The 12250-nt window shown below is 48.9% G+C and overlaps 1 gene segment (V, D, J or C); it reads right to left on the minus strand.

Moving 5' to 3' along the window:
* The window catches only part of LOC136146030 (immunoglobulin lambda variable 1-40-like), a 168043-nt gene extending 156799 nt beyond the window's left edge, over positions 1-11244 (minus strand). The window contains 2 exon segments of the V gene segment in view: positions 10785-11089; positions 11199-11244. Of these exon segments, the coding sequence occupies positions 10785-11089; positions 11199-11244 (351 nt within the window).
* Positions 11245-12250: the final 1006 nt, after the last annotated feature.

Here is a 12250-nt window from a genome sequence, read left to right on the forward strand (position 1 = left end):
ATATCAAATAAAAGTAACAGAAAGACTCATGACACTCAAGAGGATCTGAAAATGATCATGTGTCTGAACAAGATGGGGGGATTGTCATGTAGTATTCTAAATTCCCTTTCCTCTAAATGATCTCCAAGGAGCAGAAGGACTGAGAAGGCGGCTGAGGGATTGTAGGGGGAAAACGTTGGCAGTAAGTTGTGATATACAGCCACAACATTCTTATTTGAAAACAAATACAAACAAACAAAAAAAAAACAAAACGAATGAAACAAAATACGATTATGTGTCCATTTCTGAGCTTCTTCTGCAGTGTCTGCTTCCCACAACATGCGGTAATTGTGTGTCTGTGTCTGAGGCCCGATTCTACCAGCCAAAGATCTGCACTGTGCAATTTGGAGCCTATGAAGCAAAGATCCTCTGATACACTAGATAATATGTTATGTAGTGTGTCTGAAAATTGAGGATAAGGCAAATTTAAGGCTTAAGGGAAAAGGGAGAATTAGAAGGAATGATCACACTTATTCCAAAATACATCACTGTTAACTGTGGCCCACAGCCCAGCCCAGTCAACTGTGCCGACACTGCACGTGTGTGTGAAAGGACAGTGACAGGGACCAGGAACAGGCGTCGAGACCTGTGCTCTGTGACCCCACCTGGGGGTGAGCCCAGGAGCTCAGTGTCCGTGGTCACTTCCTCCTGGCCTGAGGCCAGCTGTGACCAGCAGCTCTGAGTCCCAGCTGAGCAGGAACAATCAGTCTTGTCCTTGGGCTGGAGCCCAGAGATGGTCAGGGGACCCCACCCGACCCAGAGTCAGACAGACTCGCTGAGCCCCTGAGGGCTGGTTATGACTCCTGTGGTCAGGAGTTCGGGACTCAGCATGAGTGAGTCGGCAGCCAAGTTGCCCCTTTGGTGCCAACAGTGTGGCTGTTTCCAGGCAGGTGAATGTGGCTCAGTGTCCAGACAGTCACCGAACCTGTCTGAGTCCACCCTGCCTGAGCCCCGGACACCACGAGGGACAGAGGAGGCTGACAGCAGGAGAGAGGGCAGAGGGCAGTGGGGGCCTCCCAGGCCTGAGATTATGTCAGATGGATCTCCCACCTCGGACCCTGAGATTAAGACAAACAGACACTGTGTCCCCAGTGATGGGGACACTTTTCTTTGGCAACCACATATTATATGGGGAAGAATGAAGAAGATCTGAAAGGACTTCTGGGACGAAGCTCCTGCTGTGGTGCTCAGACGCCAGTTTTAAATAAAACAGAGAGCAGAAGTGGCTGCTATACCAGAAGATGGTTCAGCCCCGGTCGGCCCATGACTTGGGGGAGAGCAGGTTTTTGTCTCACTTCCCCCCTGGCCTGGGGCACGGTTTCATGATAACTACTACTGTCAACAGATGCACAGTAATAATCCCCCTTGTCCTCAGCCTGCAGCGAACTGATGGTCAGGGTGGCTGTGTTCCCAAACTTGGAGCCTGAGAATCGGTCGGGGACCCCCGAGGCTCGACTGGTAGCACCATAGATGAAGGTTCTGGGGGCTGATCCTCGGAGCTGTTGGTACCAGTCCACATTATTACCACGACCAACATTGCTGCTGCTTCCAGAGCAGGTGATGCTGACCCTCTGGCCCACGGACCCAGACACGGAGAACGGCTGAGTCAGAACAGACTCAGGATCCTGGAAGGGGGAGAGACAGAGATGGTGACTCGGGGGTCCAGGCACGAGAGCAGGGAGCGGGGACCCTGAGTCTTCCCAAGCCCCTTCCCCTGTCCCCCCATCCAGTCACCTGTGCAGAGAGCGACCAGGGTGAGGAGCAGAGGGCACCAGGCCATGGTGGGCATGGTCAGAGCGTCCTGCCTTCTGTGGCCCCACAGCTGAGCAGAGCGTCCCCACACCGCCCCTTCCCCTCTTCATACTCTGAGAGGGGGAGGGGCCTTTCATGCAAATGACCCCCCTCCCCCCAACTCCCACAATGCTCTGGTGACCTCTGGGACCCGGGTCAGGCCCCTGTGCCTGAGGGAGGCCAGTTGTGGTCAGAGTTGGGGTTACGTGGGGCTTGGGGGTGGGCAGTCACACCTGGGAACCGGGAGTTTAAAGCACCAGAAGTACCAGGGGACTGGTCTCTGCTCTCACAGGTCCAGACACCCGGGAGAGGACTCTGACCACCCCCTGGTGTCCCGGCACAAACACACATCCTGACCAGCTGATCAGAGCTCTTAAGAGTCTGATCCTCTACATAGAAAACCCTAAAGACTCTACCAGAAAATTAATAGAGCTAATCAATGAATATAGTAAAGTTGCAGGATATAAAATTAACACACAGAAATACCTTGAATTCCTATACACTAACGATGAATAAAACAGAAAGAGAAATGAAGGAAACAATACCATTCGCCATTGCAAATAAAGAATAAAATACTTAGGAGTATATCTACCTATGGAAACAAAGACCTATACATAAAAAACTATAAAACACTGATGAAAGAAATCAAAGAGAACACAAATAGATGGAGAAATATACCGTGTTCATGGATTGGAAGAGTCAATATTGTGAAATGAGTATTGTGAAAATGAGTATACTACCCAAAACAATCTATAGATTCAATGCAATCCCTATCAAGCTACCAACGGTATTCTTCACAGAACTAAAACAAATAATTTCACAATTTGTATGGAAATACAAAAAACCTCGAATAGCAAAAGCAAACTTGAGAAAGACGAATGGAACTGGAGGAATCAACCTGCCTCACTTCAGGCTCTAACCTTCTGCACCCACACCCCACTTCCCTCACCCACCAGGTCTGGGCCACGTCCAGGACTTAAGCTGTGCTCCCAGCCTCACAGGGATTTCTCAGAAGAAAACACTTTTCCTGGAGTTCAGGGGCTAAGTCCTGAGCCTCCCCTTCCTCAGACACATCAGGGCACCAGGGCCTAGAGGAGGACGGTTCCAGGGCTGTTTCATCCTCTATGTCTTTTCTCACAATTTCCATTCTTTTTGCCCCAACTTCCTACCTCATGCTTCGTGGCAAGTGAAGACTGTTTGCTGGCAGAATTTTGATCAACTTGGGAATAATTATTGTATTCTTAAATACTTTTAGTAGCAAATAATAGCTTCACTATGTTGTGCTATTTTCAATGTTTGTTGTCTTAGTGGCATTCAGGGCTTGGAGCTAAAAGGAAGAGTATTTATTATTTTGGGGGGAGAATGAAATTTTATTTCTTGTTCACTCAATTCCTTAAACACCAGAAATCACAGTGTTCTATCATCAAAGATTACTTTTAATTATAGTCTGATTGATACATATTTGAAGGCTAAAATCGCAGTGATATAACACAAAAATGTATTTTCACCATTTTAAATGACATCCCAGTTTGAATTGGCAATAGCAAAGAACTAGAAAGTAACTGATCTGGAAAATAATTTACATCGATTTTTCATTCTGCAATACCAAAATATTGATCAAAATATATTTTAAGCATGTATCATGATAAAAAAAGAATTTACAAAAACACTGTGTTAGAGAGTAATAACATCCTGGTTTTTCTAAACCTTTTGGACATATTGAGTTAAATACTGGACTTCCACATAAAAAAATAAAACAAATAATTTAAAGCTACTTGGTAGGTGTTTCTTAAGTTTGCTTTTTTTTCTGGCTTACACCCCAGATATTGACAAAGTGTGGACAATAATAACTGGGCAATACATAATTTTTCTCCTCAGAAGTTTTTTTAGATATCTCTTACAATATATTGTAATTTTCAGTGCAACGAGCTCCACTTTTACTCAGATTTACCCTGAAGTGTTTTATGTGTATCACATTACAGATGGTGTTACCTTTATTCTTAGAAACCTAGGTCCCAGACTCGCCTACAGAGTGTAATGATTTCCGCGTGTTTGCTTTCATGTCGCAAAGCCCCAGTGAGGCACACGGAAGCACGCCTTGGTGACCCTTGACCCCGAGCTGAACCTGGCATGACCCCATCTCTCCTGTGCCCTTCCACCGTCCCCACTGAGAGGCTTTCATCTCTGGTTAAGAAAAGTTTTGACAAAGCCAACGGATGTTCAGATAACTGCACAACTGCACCCATTTCCCATGCCAGCAAAGCAATGCTCAAAAGTCTCCAAGATGGGCTTCACCAGTACAGAAGCTGAGAACTTCCAGGTGTTCAAGATGGATATAGAAAAGGCAGAGGAAGCAGAAATCAAATGGCAAACATCCACTGGATCATAGAAAAAGCAAGAGAGCTCCAGAAAAACTTCTCCTTCTGCTTCACTGACTTCCCTAAATCCTTTGACTCTGTGGATCACAACAAACTGTGGAAAATTCTGAAAGAGATGTGAATACCAGACAAGCTTACCTGCCTGCTGAGAAACCTATATGCAGGTCGAGAGGCAAAAGTTAGAATGGGATATGGACAAAATGGGACATGGTACCAAATTGGGAAATGAGTATGTCAAGGCTGTATACTGTCACCCTGCTTGTTTAACTTATGTGCAGAGTCCATCATGCAAAATGCCGGGCTGGATGTAGCACAAGCTGGAATCAAGATTGCAGGAGAAATATCAATAACCTGAGATATGCAGATGACACCAGCCTTGTAGCAGAAAGCAAAGAGGAACTAAAGACCCTCTTGATGAAAGTGAAAGAGGAGAATGAAAAAGCTGGCTTAAAACTTAACATTAAAGAAACGAAGACCATGCCATTCAGTCCCATCACCTCAAGGCAAATAGATGGGGAAACAATGGAAACAGTGACTTTATTTTCTTGGGCTCCAAAATCACTGCAGATGGTGACTCCAGTCATGAAATTAGGAGAGACTTGCTCCTTGGAAGAAAAGCTATGACAAACCTAGGCAGCATATTAAAAAGCACAGACGTTAGTTTCCCAACAAAGGTCCATGTAGTAAAAACTATGGTTCTTCCACTAGTCATGTACAGATGTGAGAGAGTTGGACCATCAAGAAGGCTGAGTGCCAAAGAATTGATGCTTTTGAACTGTGGTGTTGGAGAAGACTCTTGAGAGTGCCCTGGACTGCAAGGAGATCAAAGCAGTCAGTCCTAAAGAATCTCAATCCTGTATATTCATTGTAAGAATTGATGCTGAACCTGAAGCTCCAGTCCTTTGCTACCTGATGCGAAGAAATGACTCACTAGAAAAGACCCTGATGGTGGGAATGATTGAAGGCAGAAGGAAAAGGGGAGGAGAGAGAAGGAGATGGTTGGGTGGCATCACCGACTAAATCCACATGAGTTTGAGCAAGATCCATCCAGGGATGGTGAAGGACAGGGAGTCCTTGGCGGAGTCCCCAAAGTGTGCTGGGCTGCCCCAGGCCTTCATTTTCCCCCAGCCCATGCCAGAGGAGGGGCTGCCATGCAAATGGGGGCCCACCCACGGCTACCCCAGCACCCCCCTGAGCCCTGATGTTGGAGCTGAGCTCACAGCCCAGACTGAGCAGAGGGAGGTGCTTCCCCCCAGGGAGCCCCTGAGAGGAAGCACCTGCTGAGACTGGACAGGTCGCTACTCAGGGGTCTCTGCAACCAGAGAGGACACACTGCTGAGTCCCCCCAGGAGCACAGGCCCCGCCCCCAGCCCAGTTCAGGGGTGAGCGGTGCTCCCTGGGTAGCTGGTCAGGGACCCCAGGGCAGCCCCACAGCGCCCCCTGCCGGCCAGAGTGCACAGCTTCGGTGTGGATAAAGTTTTGGGATCCCTGTTGTTCCTCAGCTCACCTGGTCCCTGCCTCCTGTCACACATCCGTGGATGTATCTGCTTCCCACATACCTGCTCTTTTATCCTGAGCCTGATCCTAAAATGTCGTCATTTCCAAAAGCAAGTCTTGGGAAGCTCAGTGTATGTAACCACTGAAGGTTACAGGACCCTGCCTGCCACCCTCCACCCCCCAGAGCGCATTCTAAAAAAGCTAACTGACCCAGGTGTACATCAATGCAGGTGTCAGTGACAAGAGGGCAGGAAGGCGGTTTGAAGGACAGTTAGGGGTGTTTGTGGCAATGCTTTAGATAGAATTCTCCAGCAATAAGCACAATGACATATTTTAAACATGGAAAATCTGCAAACATTTCAAAAGTCAAGCCATGCTTTCAGAATTCTGATGGTTTTAGACTGATTTGTGAGTATCTATTAGTTTGGCTGGTATAATGTTTACATTTCTTTAGTCATGAGTGAGAGTAATCTTCCCATAGTGGAGCTTTCTCTTGATTGTGTCATATATATTTTCAGAACCTTGTCTTAGAGATCATCCAATTTGCTTTTATGAGCAAAACTATCTGCATGAGCATTCTCTTGCTCATGTTCTAGTTGAGTAGAATAATGGCCTTGTCTTGGATTGTACATGGAGAAGCCATCTTTTCCTCAGCATATCATGTATGTATATTCACTTCAGATGTGCAAATTCTGCACAATCCTCTAGACCCATCTCTTAGTAAATGACCTGTGAGCATGATCAGTTATTTTCTCAGGCTCCTCCCTCAGATATCAGAGTAAAATCCAAAAAATAGAGATTCATGTTTTGTGTGGTGAAATTTTTAGGACTTAAGCCCTGGAGGCAGCATCTCAAGTAACCCCTAAAAGATTGCTCTGAGGAGGCAGGGGGTGGGGGTGGTGGAAATTCAAGTTATATAGAAGATTTATAACAAACGGCAGGTAGTCTGAACTAGAAAGGTTGTTTGTTTTTCTAATTAATGAAAACCATACATGTCAAGTCAAGGAATTTAGCACTTTTCTATATATGGGAAGATGCAAGAGTCTTTTGCTTTGATATACACGTCAGCTATCCGGAGTCAGCATCCTGTCATTTTTACATGCTGAGATTCCTCAAGGCTCACCCTAGGGAGTGGCTGCAGCATGATGGCTGCTAGATGGCAGACTTCCTTTCCTGAGTTCCCTCAAGGCTCACCAGCCACCTTCCATGGTGGTGCAATTGCTGAAGACTGTGACATCTTTTGTTACTGATATGAAAGGAAGTATTCCATTTCTCAGTGGCTGTGTGTGAGTGAGTGTGTGTCAGAGAGAAACTGTGCCACAGGTGTCCTCAGGAAACCCTTCCTTCAAATTCTAACTTGAGTCCTCCTGCCCATCCCAGTCTTCCCCTGCCTCACCCTGTCATCTGTGACTCCTTCACATCTGTGGCTGAATCTGCAGGCAAACCAACCCTGGGAGCTTCTCTGCAAGTCTCCAGGCTCTGGGCCTGGAGCTGAGGAATCCACAGGAAGCCATGTCCGTGGAGCCAGATTTCCTTCAGACAGAAGGAGGATTGGGGCAGACACCTCTGTCGGCAACTCTGTGGAGTGGAAGCTGGGTCGTGTTGAGTGGCAAGAGCTGTCCCCTGTCTTCCCTGAAGGATCTGGAAGGATGGAACCCAGCCCCAGATCTGAGGGTCTGCAGGCCCACGAAGCCCAGGGTAGGAATCCATGTCCGTGGAGCAGGATTTCCTTCAGACAAAAGGAGGATTGGGGCAGACAACTCTCTCGGCAACTCCATGGGGCAGAGACAGGTTGTGTTGAGTGGACACGGCTGTCCCCTGCCTTCCCGGCAGGATCTGGAAGGATGAAGCCCAGCCCCACATCTGAGGGTCTGCAGGCCCACAAAGCCCAGGGCAGGCGGGCCACAGCCCCATCTTCCAGCACCCACCAGAGCCGAGGCCACGGGCCCTGCTCTGTTGGGGTCCTTGCCGCAGCAGGATCCAGGGGTACCCTCAGAATGAACGGCGTTGGCGAATGAGAGAGAGAGAGAAAGAGACCAGACCGGGGTGTGCAGCAGAGTCTGGCAGTTACTTTATTTTTCCCCGTAGCCTTTATACCCTAAGTTGGTACATTTCTAAGTGGGAGATAAGCACACAGACTTACTATAACATTACATCAGCTTGTCCTTCACATAAGCAGGTGTGCTCTGTATATTTTTGTTTATGAGAGTCTTTTCCATAGATTTTTTGTACATTATCTTTTGGCCTTGAGCTTAGCAGAAAACAGAAAAGTGCAGTCTCCTGGTACAGCAGGTTGTAACATAGTAGAAATACAATCCTATTAAACACAAACGTCAGTCTTTTTGCAGAAGTTCTCAGCTAAATTTATCTAAAAAGTTTAGCACACAAAGACCCTGCGACTCCGGTGAATCAGCCTCTGTTTTAGCACTCTTAGTTAAAATTAACAATTATCATATTAGTTTTTACACTCGGGCGAAACTGTTATTTCTCTAAATCCTTAACTATATTAATGATAGTTTCTACTGGACAACCTCAGCACAATAACAGCAATCAAACATTGGTCCAATAACCACTTTTAGAATAATGATTTTTGTGTTCTCTAATAGGGCTTCCTCACCCCCTGAAGGGCTCTGTGCCCATTAGGGCCTTTTTATGGTTAATCTCTATGTATAATATCTTTTGGCCTTCAGGCCTGCTGACATTTTATGGCTTGCACCCAGTGTAACGTTAAGCAACTTCAGTAGCCGACCCTGTCTTTTTTGTGGTTAATCTATTTTCTTTCTATTAGGCAACATCTCCATGGGAACTAGATAGGATTGCATTTTTACAGAACAGAATTGCAAAGGGTTGCAGAAACTGCAGATATGGCTCAAAACAGGCTCTTAGTCTAAAAGTAAACTACCTGCAAGAAGTCGCCAGCTAATGTCTATCTAAACTATTTTCTATTAGGCACATTTGTGGCTATTTTATTTGTGGAGCCTTTCTCAGCCCGCGGAAGGATCTATGCTTAATAGTTTCTTTTGTTAGTGTACGGTCCTTAGGATGTTTAGAACAATCATGAGCATTTTTGCAATGAGAGCACACATTTATCAAACAAGCCAGAATGCCAGCAAAAGGGTTTGAATTGAAGCATTTCCTTCATCCCTGGCCCCTTCATAGGGTACCAGCATCCAGGACATTTATTAATTAGGGTTTTAAGTTGGTCTTTATTCAGTGAAAGAGGAGCAGGAGAGCTCTCGGCAGGCGACACAAGAATCTGCAGCAGGGCAAACAAAGACAACAGCAGAAAGAGGGGAGGATACAGGGTGGGGTAGAGGCCGGTGACGACCTGGAGGGTCCCTTGTGTCCTGAGCACCTTGCGTGTCAGGTTTCTTCCTCGTGACCTCGTTGCGGGTGGGATCTCCCACAACGGCTCCCGGCCCTGCTCAGTCCAGGTGTCTGCAGCTGGGGGACCAGGAGACAGTGTCCACTCTGAATTCGGAAAAGAAATCAGGAATGGGCCTTGTGAACCTGAGAAAGATGTTTCTGTGCCTGAGGAGTTTTTGCAAAATTCACAGACAGGGAACCTGGCAGAGAAGAAAGCCTGGCCTGTCCTGAGAGATGGAGCCAGGGCTTTCTCTGCTGACTCCTCAGGACTCACCTGCTGCAGGGTCTCTAAAGGGAAAAAAACCCGTATCTTCCGCAGGCAGTTACTCAGAGACTGAGTGACCATGCGTTTGGGAAAATGCAGTCCTGATAGCAGCACCATGGAAATGAAGAGGGAGCCGGAGCCAGGGCCCATGTCAGTGTCTGAGCTGTGGACGTGGCCACACAGCCCGGGACCCACACTCTGGGGGACAAGAGGATGGAGACGGGGAGGAACACGGCTGTGCTGGAGCACTTCCAGGGCAGACACAGCACTTCCTCTGGGGAACTGGCTCCCAGCGCTGAGGCAGGGGCAGCTGAATTCCGTCCACGCCTGTGGGGGCCTGCCCTGTCTCAGGTCACAGCACAACCCTGTGTGTGTCCTCCCTCTACTCACAGAGAGCTCTGTGCAGAGAAGCCTCCCTGGCAGATCCCTTCACAGAAGCTGCTCGCTGAAAAAAAGACGAAGAGCCAAGGTCTGTGGGCCCAGGGATTTTTGTCTCACTTCCCCGTCATCTGAACCACAGTGGGAATGATAGCTGCTCCCACTGCCTTGACATGCAGCACAGTAACAAACTCGTCTTCAGACTGAGCCCTTGTGATGGTGAGGGTGGCTTTGTGCATGGAATTTGAAGATAAGGAAGATTTAAGGGTTAAAGGAAAAGGTGGGATTCGAAGGAATAATCCCACATACTGTAAAATGTGCATCTCAGTAAACTCTGGGCCCACGGCCCAGCCCTGCCTGCTGGGCAGACCCTGCATGTGTGTGTGTGTGTGTGAAAGGGCGGGACAGGGAGCAGGACACAGGCGTGGTGACATGCAGCGCTCGCAGATCCCGTGTGCCTGCTGAGGCTGCGATTTCAGGGATGGCGGCCCCCTCCCCACTGGTCTGAAGTCACCTGTGAGCCTAAGAGGCTGTCCCAGGAGAGGGAGCAGCAGCTCGGGCCTCAGCTGAGCCCAGTGAGGGCAAGGAGCCTGAACTCCGGCCTTGAGACCAAGGAACCAAGCAGGGACTCCTGAGCGTCCACTGCTAGCATCAGAGAGGAGGAGAGCCTTTGGGACCAGGACGTAAACTGGACACTCAGATGTGTCCTGACTCAGACACCGCTGGACTCCATTTCTCTGGTTCTGACCTGACTTGTCCGGACTCTGTCACCAGGGCATCTGCCCCTGGGATCTAGGGATTTCTGCTCAGTTCGAAAAAATCAGATAGTATGAGGTTTCCAAGGAAAAGCCCTGGGCGGGGAGTGGGGTGGGGGAGCTGCCGAATGAAGGAGATCTGAACAGATTTCCTGGAGCAAGTTCCCGGCGTGGGGCTCAGATCCCACTTTTAGACCAAACAAACCAAACATTTTGCTACTTTGGCAGAGGATGGTTCAGCCCCGGGAAAGCCATGACTTGGGGGAGAACAGGTTTTTGTCTCACTTCCCCCCTGGCCTGGAGCACTGTGCCTTTATTACCACCACTTTCATAAGATCCGCAGTAATAATCTGCCTCGTCCTCAGCCTGGAGCGAACTGATGGTCAGGGTGGCTGTGTTCCCAGACCTGGAGCCGGAGAATCGGTCAGGGACCCCCGAGGCTCGACTGGTATCACCATAGATGAGCAGTTTGGGGGCTGATCCTGGGAGCTGTTGGTACCAGCCGACATTATTACCATAACCAACGTTGCTGCTGCTTCCAGAGCAGGTGATGCTGACCCTCTGGCCCGGAGACCCAGACACGGAGGACGGCTGAGTCAGCACAGCCTGAGCCCAGGATCCTGGAAGGGAGGGAGACAGAGATGGTGACTCGGGGGTCCAGACACGAGAGCAGGGAGCGGGGCCCGTGAGTCTTCCCAAGACCCTTCCCCTGTCCCCCCATCCAGTCACCTGTGCAGAGAGCGACCAGGGTGAGGAGCAGAGGGCACCAGGCCATGGTGGGCATGGTCAGGGCGTCCTGCCTTCTGTGGCCCCACAGCTGAGCAGAGCGTCCCCACGCTGCTCCTTCCCCTCTTCATACTCTGAGAGGGGGCGGGGCCTTTCATGCAAATGACCCCCCTCCCCCAACTCCCACAATGCTCTGGTGACCTCTGGGACCCGGGTCAGGCCCCTGTGCCTGAGGGAGGCCAGTTGTGGTCAGACGCTGGGTTGCGTGGGGCTTGGGGGTGGGAGGTCACAGCGGGAGCCCTGAACAGAAAAAACCAGGAAGTACCAGGGGACTGGTCTCTGCTCTCACAGGTCCAGACACTCAGGAGAGGCCTCCGATCGCCCCCTGGTGTCCCGGCACAAACACACATCCTGACCTGGTGATCAGAGCTCTTAGGAGGCAACTTTCCCCAAAGTGGTTTTGAGATTACACCCTTCAGGCTGTGTCTGGATGGGAAACAGCAGCCAACTGTACCTTACCCTGTAGTGCATGTGAGGGTTACACAGTGGTGTGTGACTTTGAGATTTTAAATGAACCAAAATGTGTTCATGGGTTAGTAAAAGTCTAAGGTCATCACTTAAAATAGATGCCTAAGTTTAACTGAAGAAGATGTTGTTGTTAAATCACTAAGTGGTCTCCAACACTGGCTCAGTTTTAATTTTGCATTGCCATGGTACTATTTCTAAAACATAATTTTCCTTGCAGCCTGTGTTCTTTAAACAAGATAATTGTAAAGACTTTCTGACACGTATGGCATCTCCCCTGAGGGACTTTTACGCTGCAGCAGGACGTTCTATCTGTGACAACAGGGCAGGCTGAGTTATCAGAGCCATGGGTGGGTCTCAGATCTGAGATGAGGGACAGGACACGACAGGGCAGGTCGTTGTTCTCAGGACACTCAGACGTGACCACGGGGAGCAAAGCTGACTTAGACATGGGCCAGTAGGAGCAGCAGTGATCGCCCCGGGGGCAGAGCCCCAGGAGAGCCTCTGCTTTCCCAGCCGAGGGCCCCAGC

The sequence above is a fragment of the Muntiacus reevesi genome, chromosome 13 (assembly GCF_963930625.1).
Source record: "Muntiacus reevesi chromosome 13, mMunRee1.1, whole genome shotgun sequence".
In the NCBI taxonomy this organism is placed as follows: Eukaryota; Metazoa; Chordata; class Mammalia; order Artiodactyla; family Cervidae; genus Muntiacus; species Muntiacus reevesi.